The sequence below is a fragment of the Mustela erminea genome, chromosome 6, assembly GCF_009829155.1.
Source record: "Mustela erminea isolate mMusErm1 chromosome 6, mMusErm1.Pri, whole genome shotgun sequence".
NCBI classification, from domain to species: Eukaryota; Metazoa; Chordata; class Mammalia; order Carnivora; family Mustelidae; genus Mustela; species Mustela erminea.
Window position 1 is genome coordinate 61,856 of NC_045619.1, and position 17,533 is coordinate 79,388.

The 17,533-nt window shown below is 60.1% G+C and overlaps 1 protein-coding gene across 2 annotated transcripts in view; it reads right to left on the minus strand.

Moving 5' to 3' along the window:
- Positions 1–17,533, minus strand: part of SHANK3 (SH3 and multiple ankyrin repeat domains 3) — a 51,123-nt gene that overhangs the window by 3,633 nt on the left and 29,957 nt on the right. Inside the window, exons 19-22 of one of the 2 annotated variants that reach the window (XM_032345738.1) lie at positions 17,403–17,426; positions 13,523–13,653; positions 12,883–12,967; positions 6,905–9,158 (exon numbers count right to left, since the gene is read on the minus strand). In XM_032345738.1, the coding sequence (XP_032201629.1) occupies positions 6,905–9,158; positions 12,883–12,967; positions 13,523–13,653; positions 17,403–17,426 (2,494 nt within the window). The remainder of the gene's footprint in view (positions 1–6,904; positions 9,159–12,882; positions 12,968–13,522; positions 13,654–17,402; positions 17,427–17,533) is intronic. The other variant, XM_032345739.1, reaches the window with a different exon arrangement.

The window sequence follows — 17,533 nt, forward strand, 5'->3', positions numbered from 1 at the left end:
ACCTGGGCGGATCTGGGTGGGTCCCTGGTCTACCTGTGGGACCTATTTTGGAGTTTATGACGGGCAGATCAGAGCGGTGCCCATCCACTGGCTTTACTTGGACCACTGTGAGGCGATGCTTCCTGTTCCCGTCCACTCTCTGCGGTCTGACCGGCCTCTCTCCAGCTGCCATCCCACCTCCCTCTCCCTGCCCCTGCCTAAGCCAGGCGAAGGACCCTCCTCTGGGTTCTCCCACCTTTGTGCAATCCCGACTGGTGCCAGTCCCACAGGGCTCAGGGCACCCTCAGCACCCTTCCTCCCCTTCATGTGGGCTTTGTCTTTTCCTCTCGCACCTGCGCAAGGTCAGCCTCTCCCTGGAGATCCAGCTCCGTCTCCCACTCATCCTCGATTCCAATTTCCAACTCCCTCACCTTCCACTGGCTTCTCTCCTCAGCCTCCGTCCCCACTGCCTCCTCCCATCACTCAGACCCACAGCAGAGCCTCTAGACCAGGCCTCCCACACACACGACCCCCAATGGAGAGGGGCTCCTAAGGACACCTGGGGTGCTCTCAGGGGACAGGCACCAACCAGAGAAACCCTCCCTACTCCCACCACACCTGTCCTCCCTGGTACCACCTAGGCTTTGGGGCAAAGTAGGGGAAGGGGGAGGATTGCCAGGGAGATGTTGCAGCAGGTGGTGGGTGCCCAGGTGGTGGTGATTGCTGGAGGTGGGGGTGGGGGGCAGTGCTGGGTAAGATGCTGAGGGAACGGTGCCCAGGATAGCCCCACTAGAGCCCTCACAGTGACCCCAGCCCAAAGCCCTGCATCTCAGGAGGGAACCCTGCCTAGCCCTGTCCCAAGGGCTGGGTTTCAGTGGAACCATGTGGGTGTGCCTGGAGCCAAGGGTCGACAGAATCATACTGACAAGTTGGCAGGACCACAGCCTAGCTGGGAAGGCAGAGAACAGGGAGGGTGCTGGGTAGTGCAACGGAGAGACTTGGCCTGAGCCCAGAGCAGAGTCTGGGTTCCAGGAGGCCTTTCTGGCCAGTGCTGGAGCCTTCCTGCCTGGCGGAGGGGGCAGCTGGCTCTAGTAGCACCCACGAAGACCTCCTGAGGAGAGGTGCTGGAGGCAAGAAGATGAGCCCTTGCCAGAGAAGACGGCTGATGCCAGGAGGTGCCCTGGTCCACCAGGCTGGGAGTGGGGAGAGACGGCCAGTCCCAAAGGTGCCCCAGCACGCTGGACGTGGGAAGACACCTAGAAGAAGAGCCTAAGGAAGTCTGGGCGCTCCCAAGGCCCCCAGACACAGCAGGGCGTGGCCGAGGGGTCCCCATGGCCCCAGTGCCTGCTCCTCCTCCCCTTCCTTTTGGGGAACAGGGAACAGCCCGCATCGTCCCCTGGACAGGAATTCCAGCAGTGTCCATAGCCAAGTTTCCATGCCCTTCTGCACACCCATCACTGTCCATCACTGCTCTCAGCTGTCTGATCACACCACACCCCCCCCCCCAGCCAGGCCCAACCATGGCATGGTCACATCACAGCACCCACCAGCGTCCCAGAGGGCTTCTGGGCTGCCCACCCTCTAACAACCGGTACCTCACCAGGCACCCCTGAATGCTGCCAGCAGCCTCCTCCAGACGGCTCAGCAAGGCTCCATGCCCCGGGCACCTCTTCCACCAACTTCTGAATGTGGTACTGTCTCACTGCCTCATGACTCTTCAGCCACTGAGGTCTGGCCTTGCCCCCCCACACACACACACCCCTGTAGTTACCAAAGGAGTACCAGGACCCCTTGCTGACCTTTCTTCCACCCCTTCCTTCCTAGATGGGTTTTGCGGGTTCTCCTTTTGTTTCCCACTTTCCTCTGGGTGGTGTGGTGCATTCCCCTGTTAGCTGTGGCTCCATGAGAGGCCCAGCTAACCTCTGAGCGCCAGGTCTCCACGGGGACCAAACACGCTCTCCCTTCACCCAGTCCTCCCCCCATCAGGGACCCGGGAGCCACCATCAGCTCCTCCTTCTTTTCACCTGGAGGGCTCCTAGCTTTGCCCCAGGTCCTCATCCCCACTCCCACCCCTCAGCCACCGAAGGGTCCACTCATCTGACGGTCTCGCTCAGGACCGCTCAGCTCATTTCCTAACTGTTCTCCTTGACGCCTAGTCCTTAGCACAAAACCAGGAACACAACTTATACTGAAAAAAACACCATCAAACAAAAATCATTGGACATATCTCTCCCAGGCTTGACTACCTGTTGGCCCACGGGTACCAACAGACGAGAAAAAGCCAAGCTCTGGTCCTGGCATCTGGCTCCAGCCTTCTGCTGCTGCACTCAACGCAGGGCAGGTCTGGGTCTGGGGACTTCTGCGGTCTGGGAGCCCTGCCCGGGGAGAGGGTGCTCAACAGCAGCACAACTAGACACAGACTTGCAGGCTCCGAGGCGCCCCCTCTCCAGCCTGGCGCCTTCTCACCGCCCACATCCACTCACAGCTGCGACCTCAGCACACTCCCAGTGTCTCTGCGTCCCCTCATCCGAGAGCCCTTCCTGCCCTCCCAGCAGGGTTCAGGGCTCTTGAAGCAAGGGACCCGCGTGCGTGGGAGCCGTGAGGACAAAGCCGATCCTGGCCCCAGTGCCCTGGCCGTCGTGCAACGGTGTCCACCAGGTCCCGGGAGAAGCCCAGCAGGCCTTTACCACCGGCCGTCACACCGGGTTGGATCCAGATCCCTGCCAATTGTGGCAGAAAAACGGGGCCCACAGAAGGTCACCAGAGCGAGGTTCCTACCCCATGATGGGAGAGTGTGACCCTTATTAGTGACTGTCTGAGACCTGACAGCTGAGAGGCCACAGCACAGAGCACATCAGAGGGCAAAGATGTGTGCAGGACATACACCCTTTGACTTCATATTTGCATAGCTATGTCTCCAGGAACGTCTTCCAGTAAAACTCGACGTGGGGGCAGACGGATGTAAAACTGAGACCGCAGCAGAACTCGGTGTCCCTGTGGAGCTCAGAGCCACCAGGGACTTCAGACCACATGCGGGATTCCAATCGACCCGTGCAGTGTGGAAGACAAATGCAGTTGGGTGCACGTGTGGGCCTCAAAGACCATGGTGGGGCTCTGAGAAGATAGAGGTTCTGTTTATAACCAGAGCTAGACGTGAAGCTGGAAGCATCAAGCCGGTGGATAGTCTGGGATTGATGTTCCAGAAAGCCAGAGGTCCTGGACCTTCTACCTGGAAAGATGGCCCCAGTACAGAAGAGCCAATCGTTTCAAGTTCCTAAGCTTCCAGTCTGTGGCACACAGGGCAGCTTGAGCTGCCAAGAAGATCCAGGGCTGCAGAATGTCTTGGGACGAAACTGCATCGGGGCTGTCAGTGGGGAAGTGAGCGGAAGGGGTGTTTACTGTCCTGGGATGCCCACTGCGTGAAGAGAGGGACAGGCCTGGAGCTGAAATCAGGGAAACCCGGGGACCAAGGCTCAGAGGTGTGACCCCCCAGGGGGTCAAGGGTATTACTCTGGGGCCTCTGCCAGGAATGGTCCTGGGAAGAAGGATGTCAGGACCAGATGTCAGGACTTCCACACTTTGAACACCCCTCTAAGAGACAGTGTCACTAGCAGTTCAGCATGAAACGAGAGGTGAGTGCTAGATTCTGGCCATAGCCGACCGCAGAGCAAGAGCAGCGAGAGAAAGACGCCAGGGCCCCCGCCAGCCACACAGACTCCACGTGGCCACAGCATCCCCTGCTCGACCCCCAGCCGGGAGCCAGAAGCCAAGGGTGGGCAGTGGGGCCCGCTCCCCAGGGCTGTGGTTTCACCCAGGTCTGAGGGCAGGAGGGGGGCACCGAGGGAGAAAAGAAGTGTGAGCGGGAGCAGAAAGGAGTGCAGGGGGGCGTGGAAACGGGAAGGCAGGGCAGAGGGATGGCCCAGGAGGCGGGACTGATCCGGTGGCACTGTGGGGACTCGGGCATCAGCGATTTCAGAGAACGCATGCTGTCCGGGATACACGTGACCCGTTAAGGTGTCAGTCTAACAAATGAACACGTGTGCAAAGGGACTACCGCTGTCACCAGAAGGGCTTTCACAACAGAGGCTCCAGACTACGGTGAACAGAGACTCAGGCTTAGGGCCAGACACACACCAGCACCTCCTGGCTGCAGCGGACCTGCTCCCGCGCTTCGTTCTCACGCCGGGAAGATGGAGAGCTTACTGCTGTCTCTCCAGCAGAGCTGCTGCGGAGCTGAGACATGGGCCCTGTCGTCTTCTAGGGCAGCAGCTGGCACTCTTTTCTTGAAGTTTATTTATTGAGAGAGAGAGAGAGGGCAGGGAAAGGGGCCCCGGGAGAACCTCCGGCAGACCCCCCACAGAATGCGGCGTCTGACATGGGGCACGATCCCACAGCCCTGAGATCATGCCCTGAGCTGAAGTCAAGAGTCGGACGCCCAAACGACCACGCCCCTGGGGTGCCCCTAGCACCTGGCACTCTTATTTCCCACAAAGGGCCTGGCTGAGCACACACAGTGAGAGCCCGCCATGCTGCAGGCCTGAGCTCTGTGCTTCAAGGTGACGCCGTGTGTCACCCCCGTCATGTCACAGGAAAGGGCTGACGTTCACAGAAGGGAAGGGGCTGGTTGCAGACTACCAAGCTCAGACGCAGCCAGCTGAGAGGTGGGGTCCAGGGTCCTCTGGCCCCAAGCTGATGCCAGGGAATGAAGCCAGCTGCTGAAGTTGGGAAGGGCCCTGTCACAGGGACCTCTGTTGTTCTAGGTCATCTGGCATCTGGAACCCAAGAACCTCCCTCCCTCACTCTCAGCACCTGTCTGCTAGGGGAGGCAAGCCCAAGCCTCGGCATCCAGGACAGAGATGACTCGGGCCTGGCCAATGGCAGCCTCACTTCTCCCTGACCCCAGTGACTCATTCAGAGGAAAGCAGGGGACCCACGTGAAGCCAGTCAGAGGCTGGAGCTTTGTAAAAAGTACTGAGCAAAAGAGGCTTACTTTCCCGTGGGCCCGTGGAGCAGAAGAGATGTGAAGTCTGCAGCGGCGGGCCTTGCCCTTCCCCAGCCCGCGTCCAGCAGAGAAAACAAACCAGCTGGTTCGTTCCATTCCAGAGCCATGGAACAAGAGCTCCTTCCCCAGACGCCCACGGGAGCCGGCAGAGCAGATGACAAGACCCGGCCTCACCTGAGCCTGACCGTGGGGTTCAAGAACCAGTAACCCTGAACCGACCGTGCACCGTCCCTCAGTGGTCTTGGTCTTAAGCCGCCTCCCTAGATCTCACATCACAAAAGACAGTGCTTAATTCAGCTCAGTTCTTTCATCTGTTCAGCAAATGTTTATTGAGGGCCTGCATGGTACCAGGCACGGTGCTGCCCACTTTAAGTGGCTTTAATTTGCATTGGAGCCAAGGGACACAGAGGAATGGAGGGCCTGTCGAGGGAGGAGAAGCAGAGATGAAGACGGGCTGGTCGGGGTGGGGGTTGTCAGGGAACCACCGCCCTCATGGGCCAGGTCCTGCAGAGGCCCAGGACCTGGACTGTTCATCCCAAATGGACACCCCTGGCCATGCCTCCTCTCGGGGCATTTTCAACAGTGCCCTGCCGGAAAGAAGGCTTTCACATTCAGCTGGCAGCTGGAAGAGGCCGAGCGGGGCGAGAGCCCCCGAGCAAGCGCCCGCGATGACAGGGCTGAGGGACAACATTCCTGGACTACTCAGGAGAGGCGCCGCGAGCTCCCCAAGCCCCAGTTCATCTTTTGAAGAAGGTAAATCAGACAAGCCTCTGTGAGTAAGACCCAAACCCCTCACTGCTCTGGGAGGTCTGCCTTCCAAAGCCAACAGGAAAGGGCCTGCTAAGCTAGTCTTCAGGCAACGAGGAGGAGGAGCCAGGTGGTGGCACCCCACACGCTCCCCACAGAGCCAGAAGAGGGAGGTGGGCCTACGGGGCACAGAAGGCAAAGGCAGCTTGAAGAGGGCCGACCAAGGCCAGCCAGGGGATGACCAGCTCTGCCTCAGACCGGCACCAGGGGGCAGGAACCAGCTTTCCCACATAGTTATGGAGCCCACAGGCCCAAGAGGCCCTTTCAGGAGCAGAGCCCTGAGAATGGGGTCCTCAAGGAAATGTCCAAGGGATCAGCCCAGGGGCTTTGGCGGCTCTCTCTACCAGAGCAGCACCCCAGCCCCTTGCTCAGCCCCTCCCCTCTTGGGTCCCCACCCTGGCTGGGAGGTAGGAAGAGAGGACAGACAGACAGACAGACAGACAGTGGAAGTATGGAGAAAGCGAGAGGGCAGATGGAGGGTGCAGAGGCAGTGTGACTTCCACCAAAGAACGGCTTCTAAATGCATCTGAAAACCATGCACTGGGCTCTGTTTAAGGGACACGGAGGCAGAGCGAGAGACAGCAAACAGGAAGCTGGTGGTGTGTCCTAAAAGGAAAAGGAATCCGTGTTCCCTAAGCCTCCAAAGGAAGCAAGGCCAGAGGCAGCTCCAGGAGTGGTGGTAGCAGCCATGTGGCCATGGGGGGCGGGGGGCAACTCCAGAATGGACCAGAGAACAACCCTTGACAGCCGAGGCAGCTTTAGTCGGGAGCAAGAGAGTGACAGCCCACGGGAACCCGCGGCAGGGCGTCTTCAGAAGAGCTGTGGAGGTGTTCACGCCCCACTGGGGCCCCTCCTCGGCGGCCAGCTCCCACTCCCAGCACCACAGGGTTGGAGAGAACAGCAGCCCTGACACTTCAGACCCCCGAAAGAGACTTCTGTCTCAGACAGACGGCAAGGGCGAACGGAGGACAGAGTGGACAGGAAGGGATGCCACGGACAGGTAAGGGACAGGATGGACTGTGGAGGGGGAACAGAGGATACCGTGGACACATGAGAGGAAGACCACAGAGGGGCTGTGGACCCGGGAAAGGACCCTCCCCACACCGCCCTGCTCACCGAGCTGCCGCGATGGGCGACTTCTTGGCAGGGTCCAGCAGGCCGCCCAGGCCACCAGCCGGCTCTTCCCCCAGGGAGCGTGTGTCTTTGTTCAGCTGCTGCAGGCGGGAGCTGAGCTCACTGATCACAGCTGGTTTGTCATCTTCGGGCCCAGGGAGCCCCCGGCTCTCCACGGGGTCCCCCCACAGCTTGGACCTTCTCTGGAAGAGGTAGCGAGGGCGAGCAGGCCCGGCAGCGGAGGCCAGCCCAGCGGAGGCGGCATGGTGCTGCTGGGCCATGAGCTCGCTGTCCGAGGACTGCTTCAGCAGCGGGTCCCTGAAGGTCACCGGCCCCTTCCCCAGCGGGGACTTGAGCTTGGGCTTAGGAGGCACTGGTGGCTTCTCGAGTAGAAAAGTGTGTCCGTCGGCGAAGGAGGTGTGGGTGTCGGTGAGCTCCCCGCTCTCCGAGCTCAGAGTGGACATGCTGGACACCGTGGAGATAGTGCTCGTGGTCTCCAGGTGGGGGTCGCTGGAGCTGCGCGTGTCGGCCTCCTCCACCCCTGAGTCAGCCGCAGACTCGGGGGCGGGGGGTGGCTCGCTGCTCGGCTTCCCTGAGGCCGGGCCTGGCACCGTGGTGGGCGAGGGACCTGGGCCAGGAAGTGGGGTGGCCAGCAGGACCCCGTTGGCAAACTCTTCGGGAGGCGGCACCAGCCCAATGCGGGCCAGCTCCTCCCTGGTCTCCTCGTCACTGGAGGACAGCTGGGCAGGCGGCAGGTTCACAGCAAATACCAGCTCCGGCTCCTCCTCGGAGCTGCCCTGGCCTGGCCCGGGTTCGCTGGGCGGGGCGCTGCCAGGGGGCTGAGCCCGGGGACTAGCCAGGGGCTCCGCCACCACTGCTGACTGCGTGGGGGTGGGGGCCAGCTCTGGGGTGCCCGGACGCTCCTCTTCAGCCGCCAGCCCACTGGGCTCCTGCCCATTGCTGGTGGCGTGCACGACGATGAGGCCGGCTGGCCGCTGCAGGGACGTGTCCAGGACACTGAGGATCATGGACTTCTTGTCCTCCGGCGACTTACGCTCCTCCCGGGGTGCTTTCTCTGGCTCCCTGCGAGCAGGCACAGGAACCCAGGCCGGGCTCCTCGGGGAGAAGGCTGGGGAGGCCAGGGCCCCTCGCTCAGAGTCTCGGGCCTGGACATCCACAAACAGGGGCCCAGGGCGGTCAGCGTCAGGGCTGTGCACCGGCGTGGGAGACCGGGAGGGCGCCTGGGAGGCCAGAGCCCGTTCCCGGGCAGCCAGGGCGAGGGCCAGGGGGGAGCTGGGGTCCAGGGGCTTGCCGGTGAGTGGGTGAATGAAGGTGGAGCCTGAAGGCCCAAGGCTTGGGCCGCTGACCAATGGCTTCAGAGCAGAGACGGGGGAGGGCAGGAGCAGGTCACGGCCGGCGGTGGGGCCGGTCCCCAGAAGGCGCTCATCGATGGAGCGGGAGGGCTGCAGGGAGGGCAGGTCCGCGCTGGGCGGGCTGCCCTCGATGGCTCCCACCGACAGGAACACGGTGGAGCGGCGCCGCTCCTCCAGCCGCCGGTCCTTGCCGGGCCCCGGGCCCCCAAAGGCGAGGCCGGGGCTGTCCGCAAGGCCGTAGTCGAGACCACTTGGCCGAGGCCCCCGGTGCGTTGGGGAGGGCTCGCGGGCGAAGCTGCCGCCGGTCGGGCCTGGGCTGCCCACGGCCAGGGCCGCGCGCTCCTGGGCGTCTTCTACCTGGAGCTGCTTCACCAACGGGCTCTTGCGGCGCTGAGGCTTGGAGGGCGCGAAGATGCTGGCGCTAAAGGCGCCCAGGTTGGCGTAGGGGCTGTCGGGCCCTGGCGGCCGCGGCCGACGCTTGGGACGCTCTGGCGGGGTGGCCGCAGGCGGCGGCCGGGGCACGTCGCCCATCTCCGGCGCGGAATCCTGCAGGATGATCATGGAACGCGCGCGCTTCTGCCGCTCGGGGTAGGGCAGCGGCCCCAGCGGCGCGCCGGGATCGTACAGGCCTGCGGCCCCAGCGCCCAGGCGCGCTTCCAAGCCGGGCTTGAAGCTGGAGCGCACTGTGTCGTAGGCGCGGCCCGGAGGGGGCGGCGGCGAGAAGGCGGGGGGCGGCCCGGAGTCGAAGTAGTAGGGAGCTGGTGGGGGTGGCGGCGCGGTCTGCGGCGGGGGCGGGATGCCGCGGCCCTCCCGCACAGGGTCTTGCATCGAAGTGCTCCTCGGGAAGCGTCCCTCCAGCAGGGACGCCAGCTTCTCGTCCTCCCCTGCGGACAGAGTAGGTCCAGTGAGACAAGGCCCTCGCGGACTCCAGCGCCCGCCCTCTGCAGAGGGCAGCCGTGGTCCCAGACACAAAGGTTGCAAAGACACCCCCTTAGAAATTGGCGGGAAGCGCTAACTGGACTGGAAGGACGGAGTCAGGGAGGGCTTGGAGGCTGGGGTTGGAGACCAAAGGGGAAGCGGAGAGCCTAGAGCATGGAATCTGGGCTCCTCTCCCAACACCCAGGCTCTGCACCCCAAGCCCCCCGCTGTGTTGGGAGGCTCTTGGGAAGACTTGGGGAAGGTATTCGTTCTGACACAAGGCCGAGGAGGCCTCCACCGATGGACTGAGAAAGGACTCAGGTATACCGGATTGGGGCCAAGACCCGCCCAAGCCCCACCACACTGAGAGGGCCCGAACAGCGTCCCCAGTCGTGAAGACAGAGCTGCAGAGAAGAGGCAGGCGGCTGGCTTCCACCCCAGACTGAGCAAGGCCACACCACAACAGTGGAACAAGCAGGGGTTGCTGGGAGTTCCCTGGTGGCGACCAGAGACGGGAGGAGGGGAGAAGGTCAGAAGTTACGGGGATGCGCTCCCACAGCAGGAGCGGTGCGACTGTAGTCACAGGGGAAGCCGACTGTGGCCACCTGTGCCATGCATCTGGCAGAAAGACAGCTGGTGCCCAGGTGAGAAGGTGCTCTGGGAAGAGATAAGCCCGGAGACCGTCCATCCCAGAGACCCAGATGGACTGACTGAGAGACACACCCGGTCACTGTGGTAACCTTAGTGGTTAAATCTCAGTAACGCTGAGTGAAAAGGAAGGAGGAAGAATTAAAATGGCATTTTAGACTACGCACCTGATACACGTTTGAGTTTTACTCCCTACTGCCTGTGTGACCCCAGGCCAGGCCCTGAGCCTCTCTGAAACTCAATTTTATCTCATGAGCAACAGAGTCTTAAAATGACACCCACTCTGTCTGCCTCGATGTGCACGAGTTAGGCTCTGCGCAAGACTTGAGCTGGAATGCTCAGAGCCCTCACTGGCCTCTGCCGGGCCCGAACCTGGCAAGACCTCCCAGGTGTACTAATGGACACGGTGTGGACCCCTGTGCTACAGGCGTGCTCTGTTAGGCTTCCAGTGCTGGCCGGATCTGAGGACAGTGGATGAATGGCCCGTCCGTGCGAACACACACGGTGTCTGGCAGAGTGCCTTGGGGATCTACACCCGGCTTCGCTCCGTGCTTGGTCACATTTTTATGAACTCGCTACCACGCAGCTTGCCTGTTCCCAGCCACCCCCTCCTTTAGCCACTGGTTTGGTTGGCTCAGGCCTCCAACACCAAGCTACTGCCATCTTGTCCTGTACTACAGCTCTTGGACCCTGCGCACAGCAGAGATGGGCCTTCCTGGAAAGACTGAGGCTTGAACTCCAGCATTAGGGTTACCGGCTGGTGTTCCTTAACCTCCTGACATGCCAGTTCCCTAACCTCAGGAGGAGTGCTGGCCCCTGTGCTGGGGTGCCAGTGCAGGGGGCATTTAAAGCATGCAGCACAGGACTGAGCACCTAGAAGTGTCCGGCGAGGAGCCTGAGTTCCCCATTCATTGTTACCACTTTTAATCTGCCGCCCCCTCCACTGGACACAGACGTTGGGGCCGGGTTCGCTGCAGGTCCCCTCCCCACTGCACTTACTGCACAGCACGTCAGCCCCCGCTGAGCTCCCCTAAGCAGATTTGCCATGCCAAATTCTAACTTAGGGTGCAGACAAGTCACTTGGCTGGGATGAAACGGGGAATCGGTTCTGTCACCAGCCCAGGTAATCTGGTAACACCTGCCCAACAAACACAGCAAGCACTTCTCCAATATTTACTGTGTGCCAGCTTCAGGGTGCAGAGCCTGTGTCTACCAACAATTCCAGCAGCTGTTGCCTGTCCTGTGCCCGTAGGACAGCCCACTGGGTCAGCCTCGGAGCAGCCTTGAAGGCAGTCACGAGACAGTCCTCAAGTTACTGATCAGGACCCTGAAGTTTCAAGGACCAAATCATGTGCCCATGGCCACAAGGGGGGAAAACCCTGGGAATCTGACACCTCAGCCAACATGTTGGTGATGAGCAGCAGGCCAGGGCCAAGAGACTGAAGATGAACCCCTCTCAGTCACTCATGGAGTCTGCACAGGAGGGTCCAGGAGAAAACCCACCAAGAGGCTCACATCCTACAGGGCAGACACTGAGATCTGCACCCGTGGCGGTCAGTTCCAGCATTGGGCTAGGCTGAGGGACAGGCCATCTGGGCAGAGTGAGGGCAGGTGCAAAACAGCAAATTCTGGTACACCTGGTAAGAGGGAAATGGAGACAGATGCCTCCCAGATGAAGCAGGAGAGACCTGGGGCCGGTCCACAGGGTCCCAAGGCAATGAAGAGCCCTGTGGGTCAACCAGAGGGACGGAGGGTGATGTCTACTCTACAGAAAGCCCCCATTGGCCAGGCCTGAGCAGTGGGCTGGCCTGATATCTTACCAGAAGACGGGTAAGGCAGCTGTGTGACCTTGGGCAAGTCATTTTACCTCTTTACCTGTTTCCTCATCTGTAATACAGAGGTATTAATAATATTACCTCAACAGGGTTACTGAAGTCTTAAATGAGCCAGTGTGCAGGAAACAGTGGTGTAGTAAGTGCTAAGTAATCATTACTTGGGTGGTGAACAGATCATGGGTGTGGTGGGGCACACATAGGCAGATGGACGGACAAGTGGACGGGTCTGTAGGTGAACGGATGCACAGGTGGGCGGGGGAGGGTGCCTAGATGCGATGAGCAGTGGGTGAGGCTTGAGATGACCCGGTCTAGAGAGACGGCTAAGTGGGGATGTGAGGGCAGCGCAGGGCATGATGAGGTCCCAAGGAGACAGGTGCAGAAGGCAAAGAAACTAAGGACACAGCTCTTCGAAGGACCCATGCTTAGTGGGGTGTGTTTTGGGGCAGGGGGGCATGAAAGACTGAACAGCCTGAAAACGGAGGGAAGAACCGAGAAACGTCCTAAAGCCCTGGGAAGGTGAGTGTCATGGAGGGAACAGAAAGACCAAACGCCGCTGAGGTTGGAGGGATGGCCATGTGTTCCCTGGAAGAATACCCTGGAAACCACTGGTGCCCTCTAGTGGGAGCAATTTCAGTTTTAGGTAGGGACAGAGCTAATCTGCCCCAGGCTGAGGAGCAGGTTGGGGACAGGGGACAGCACGTATAGGTGGCTTCTGGAGAAAACTGGCTGTGAAGGAGAAAAGAGATACAAGGCCATACCTAGGGCGAGGGGCAGGCAGGTTCAAAGGCAAGTCTAGGGTTAGAAACCTGACATATGTTCACGCTACAGAGGAAGCAACCAGGGTAGAAGACCCAGGGACAGGGATGCTGCTGTCAGCGGAAGGCACAGGAAGGTGCCGCCACAGGACAAGAGGAGCAGAAGGGGTGTGCACACAGGACGGGGACGGCGGGTGGGGGCACAGGCATGGGGAGAGGTGGATGGAGTAAGGAAGCCTCAAGGGTCTCTCTTGGCACAGTACATCTGAACACACCCCACGTGTGCCCACAAACAAGGAGATTCCTAGGCTGTGACTTGGGAGAGGCAGTTCTCAGAGGGAAACTGGAAACCCCAGTAGAAGGATTAGGGGAGACAGTGTCCTCCAGCCCCACATCCACCCCAGCCCCAGCCCCTTCCTTCCAGCCCCGTGCAGCCCCCAGCCCAGCCGTACCTACAGACTTGGTCCGTGGAATCCCCTTCCGCAGGGAGCCGGGCAGCTTTTCTGGGCCTGGGAGGCCCTGGCGCTCAAACAAAGACTGTGGGAGTTGGGGGGTTACATGGAGGCACGGGGGCTCCCAGTTATCCAGCCCCAGCCGTCCTCCTCAGCCTGAGGTCAAACATCCCATGCACTAATTCCAGTGGGGCCAGCGCAGACGGGGCTTGACCTAAGACTCGGACCCAGGTCCTAAGGTCTCCAGGGAGCAGGGCACAGCCAATGGGGCCCTGGGCATAGAGTATGGATAAGGTTGATGTGGATGAGGCTGGAGGAGTCGCCCAGAAGATGCCAAGTGAGAGCAGTGGCAGGGGGCACACTGCGTTGTACCCTCCACAAGGCCGGGGTGCTCTAGGTGGTCCTGGGTGTGATTGTGCAGGAGATGCTGACCCACAGCCAGGGCAGTGAGCACCCAGCCTTGTGTTAACCTGTGGCCGTTCTAGGGGCTCAGATTTCCCCACATGTGGGCAGAGAACCCTTCACCCCCACCCCGGAGAGGAGGGTTCAAATGACGGGCTTCCACCCCAGAAGCACACACGCACCAGCAGGGGACAGGGAGCTCCGACCCCCGTGCCCCCCAGCTGCTGGGGTGACTTACACTGATCTCGGCGGGGGTGATCCTCCGACTTGTGGGCCGCTGTTTGACGGTGGCGGCTCTGGAGTCGGCATCTGCGATGTCCGGCCTCAGCGCAGGCTCCGCGGCGGCTGCCAGGATCTCATCCAGTTTCTCTGCACAGCCAAGGGAGGCACTGTCTCAGCAACCCGGACCCTAACTGGCTCCTTCCCTGTGCAGCCCCACTGCTGAGTCCTCCCCAAAAGACTGGTCTACGCGGGGCCACTCAGGGAGCCCCTGGACCCCGCCCACCCCACGTCCCTTCCTCTAGACCTGAAACCGGGGAGACCGGGAGCCAAGCAACATGCATCCCATCTGAGTCCCGTGATGGCTCTGTCCTCAGCAGCTGGGCCGGGTCACCCCTCCAGTCCCCCTCCAGGAGAAGCCTGACTGACTACTGGGGAGAGGGCCCGGGGAGGGACCACACTCTTCAGAGCCTGGGGTGTCCTGAATTCGCTTCTCTTCGCCCTCTCCTTTTTCTCCTCAGCACCTGGCGGTCCTCGTCTGTCGGGGCCGCTGCACCAAGAAACAAGCTGTTCATGGGCTGCAGACCCAGGACCAACCCTGGTCTACACCCGGCACCCATAGAAGATACAAGTAAGTCAAGAACAACTGAACAGAGGAGCCTTCTGAAAACAGAGCTGTCGGTCCCAGACTAGGGACCTAAAATAAAATGGCCCTAATGCAGATGAGGAGACCAGAGACCCTTGCCCCCCGCCGCCCCGTCTCCCCCCAAGAGCAGCCCCACCCTGGGGGAGAGACAAGAGGAAGGCGCTGGGAGGGACGGTGCTGAAGGGGCTCCCACCAGCCGCGGAGGAAGATGAGGAGGAGGGCTGACAGAGAACAAGGCCCAGGAAGAGAGAAAGGCACCAGGAGGCCTCAGGCAGCGTTCAAACCCATCCTAAAGAAAAGCTGTGTTTGCTTATTTTTATTAAAGCTATTTCATGTTTTTACAAATGGTGTTTTTCCTTATCACCATGACTTGGAAACTGTGTTAGATACGTGTGTCTGAGAACGAGCAGCCTGGATGCCTGGGGCGGGCACTCAGGCCAGCATGTGGGGTGCAGGAGGGGTAGGGGCCGGCTCCTGCCCACAGCAGCCCCACCACACCCCCATCATCACTCAAGCTCTGAATCCCCAAGGCCTTAGAGGTTCTGGCATGACTAGAGGACTGCGCGTCTGGTCACACTCAGCCTCGCACAGAATGCCCCCATCAGAGGACACAGTCAGCCCCAACACCTCCTACTCAGCGGTCGCCATGGGCAAAGAAGTCAGCTCCTCCCAGCTGGCTGGCCCCCAACCCAGACCAGACCCACATGGCGTACCCACTCTGTCCTGACTTAACCTCTCTGTGCCTCAGTTTCCTTATCTGATAAAGCAAGCGTGAAAATGGCCGCTGCTTCAGTGTCTGCTCTAAGAACTGGCATGGACGTGAGAAGTGTTACACCTCCACCTGGCTCGGGGTGAGCCCTGAAGACATGCTGCCCGCATCTCCCCAGAGAGCCTGTGGGCTCCCAGAATGTGCTGCGTGTCCAGCCTGGGCCCTGAGTAAATACAGGAGCTCAACAAAGGGGACAGCTCACCAGCAGAACCCTAACCCACCTACAGATCTAGCTCACAGGTCCTGTGCATGCCTCCCATCACCACCGAGAGGGCTCGAAAGAGGTCATCTTCTTTGTTTTCATAAGGAAGCAAGGAATTTCCCTTTGGAAGCTGAACCCACCATCACCACCCTTGGTTCGGTCCTCGGTGACTTCCGGTTAGGAGAGCTTCCCATGCCCCTTCTCTCATTCCTCCAAAACATACAGAGAAGATGCTGGTGCAGTCCTCATTCTACCCAAGAAGAAACGGAAGCTCTGAGAGAGAACGTGCTCCAGGTCACAGATCAAGTGAGAGATCAGACTTCACCGTGGTATCCAGAAACCGCAGACATAAAGACACGAACGGAGAAGAAACATTTCCACAGGGCATGAGTTCACCTGAGCCGTGCTTTCTAGAGGCTGCATCTCTAGGTCCGGAAGAACGCAATCCCAGAAATCAAAGCAATGCGTACATGACGTTGGCAAAGCAAATGTTGTTGGAAAAGGTCGGGGGGTAGGGGGGAGCGGGTGCTGAGGCCAGTCAAGAATTATTTCCAAAAGAGAAAAGAAGCAAGAATTCTGCAAACTACAAACTGGTGAGGTTGACAACAACATCCACCATTATTAGAAAATATAGTCTTCAATAAAGTATTTTAGATACTTAAAAAGAAAATGAAGGGGCGCCGGGGTGGCTCAGTGGTTAAGCGTCTGCCTTCCGCTCAGGTCATGATCCCAGGATCCTGGGATCGAGCCCCACATTGGGTTCCCTGCTCAGAGGGAAGCCTGCTTCTCCCTCTCCTGCTCCCCTAGCTTGCATTCCCTCTCTCGCTGCGTGTGCGTCTCTCTCTGTCAAATAAATAAATAAATTTTAAAAATCTTTAAAAAAAAAAAAAAAAGAAAGAAAATGAAACCCATGAAGAACCAGGTCTGGGGCCTTGGGAAATGCACCCTCCCCTTGGTCGCACATACACTGGCTCTCAAGATTCCATCCGCAGTGGGGACACAGCTCAGAACCCAAGCAGGAAGGAGGGCCCCAGGGGCTATGACCTGCCCGTCACTTCCCCTCCAACTGGAAGAAGTATGCAGCCCACAGCCCAGCACCCTGAGAGCCCTGCTATTGAGCTAAGGGACAGAGCCAAAATATTCCAGAAATAGCTTGTATGTCTGCCTCATAGGGTGAAGAAAAGCGTTCCTTGAGGATACCTAGTTTCAACACCTGGAAAGACACTGGGGAAAGCACCCAACCTGGGACTGGGGCAAGGAGCAGTGGGAGAGCCCCAAGGGCAAGACTGTAGGCCATGGTGGAGAGTTGGGGCCCAGACAGACGGGGCCAGCATGGCCCCGGCACAGGGAAGGCCCTGTGGATCCCAGAGTGAGGGGACGGTGGGCCCCAGGCACACAGACCAAAGTGTGGGTACACCTGCCTGGGGCCACAAAGCCACCACAGGCGTCCATCTGGCGCTGACTCCTGTTTAGCCAAAAATGAGTCCCCTGTCCACTTAAGAGACAGAGGAGGCTTGCAGAGGCCAGGCCCTGAGATCTCGCCAGAGGCTGGACCTCAGGCTCTGACCGCACAGGGAGGCTGCATTCCTCACAGCAAGGCTGGACACACAGAACATACCGGAAGGAGCCTCAAAGGGTACAGGTGAGGCCTGAAGGGAGCAGCAGGGGGACATAGGGGCCAGAGGAGCTCCGATCTCCCTCCCCAGTGCTGCTCCGAAGGGCGATCATCAGCACGGGGCTTGACCCCACAACAGTTCAGCACAGAAAAGGGAACCACACACCAGGCGCAAGGAGCCCCCAGAAAACGGGCAGAAAGGAGCAGCACCGTGGGCCAGAGCTGAGCACCTAGTCAGTGCTGCTGACCCCACTGGCCCACTCCCCACGCTCCCTAGGGAGACCCACAGCTGAGCACTCTGAACCCTTCTCCCAGCTAGCTCCAGGACACCGCACTATGGCCTCCACTGGGAGGCCCTCCCAGCTCTGCCTCACCAGGCTGCCTCAGTGGCCTTCACAGCCCACCCTGCCCCAACTCACCTGAGACCCCAAAGCCCACGGCTCTGCCTGCCAGGACACCCCCACACAGCCACACCCCTGGGAACTCCCCATCCATCCTTCCCCAGCTCCCTCTTCCAGGGAGAAGGCTCCAGGAAGAGGGCCAACAGGAAGGTACAGCCCAGGTTTCTAGACCACACTGACTTGAAATGGAACCTCCTCACACATCAGCACCTCCCTAGACAGGGATCAGGTAAAGCTGGGGCCTGGGGACCGAGCAGAAGACTCACCCCCTTTCCTTCTCCGAATGGAGGCTTGCAATCAGAAACAGAGCAAAGGGGGTAAGAGGCAGGCTTCATCCCTCAGCATCCGGGCCCCTTCCCACTCCCATGTCCCCATCTTCCCCACTTCCCAACCCTCC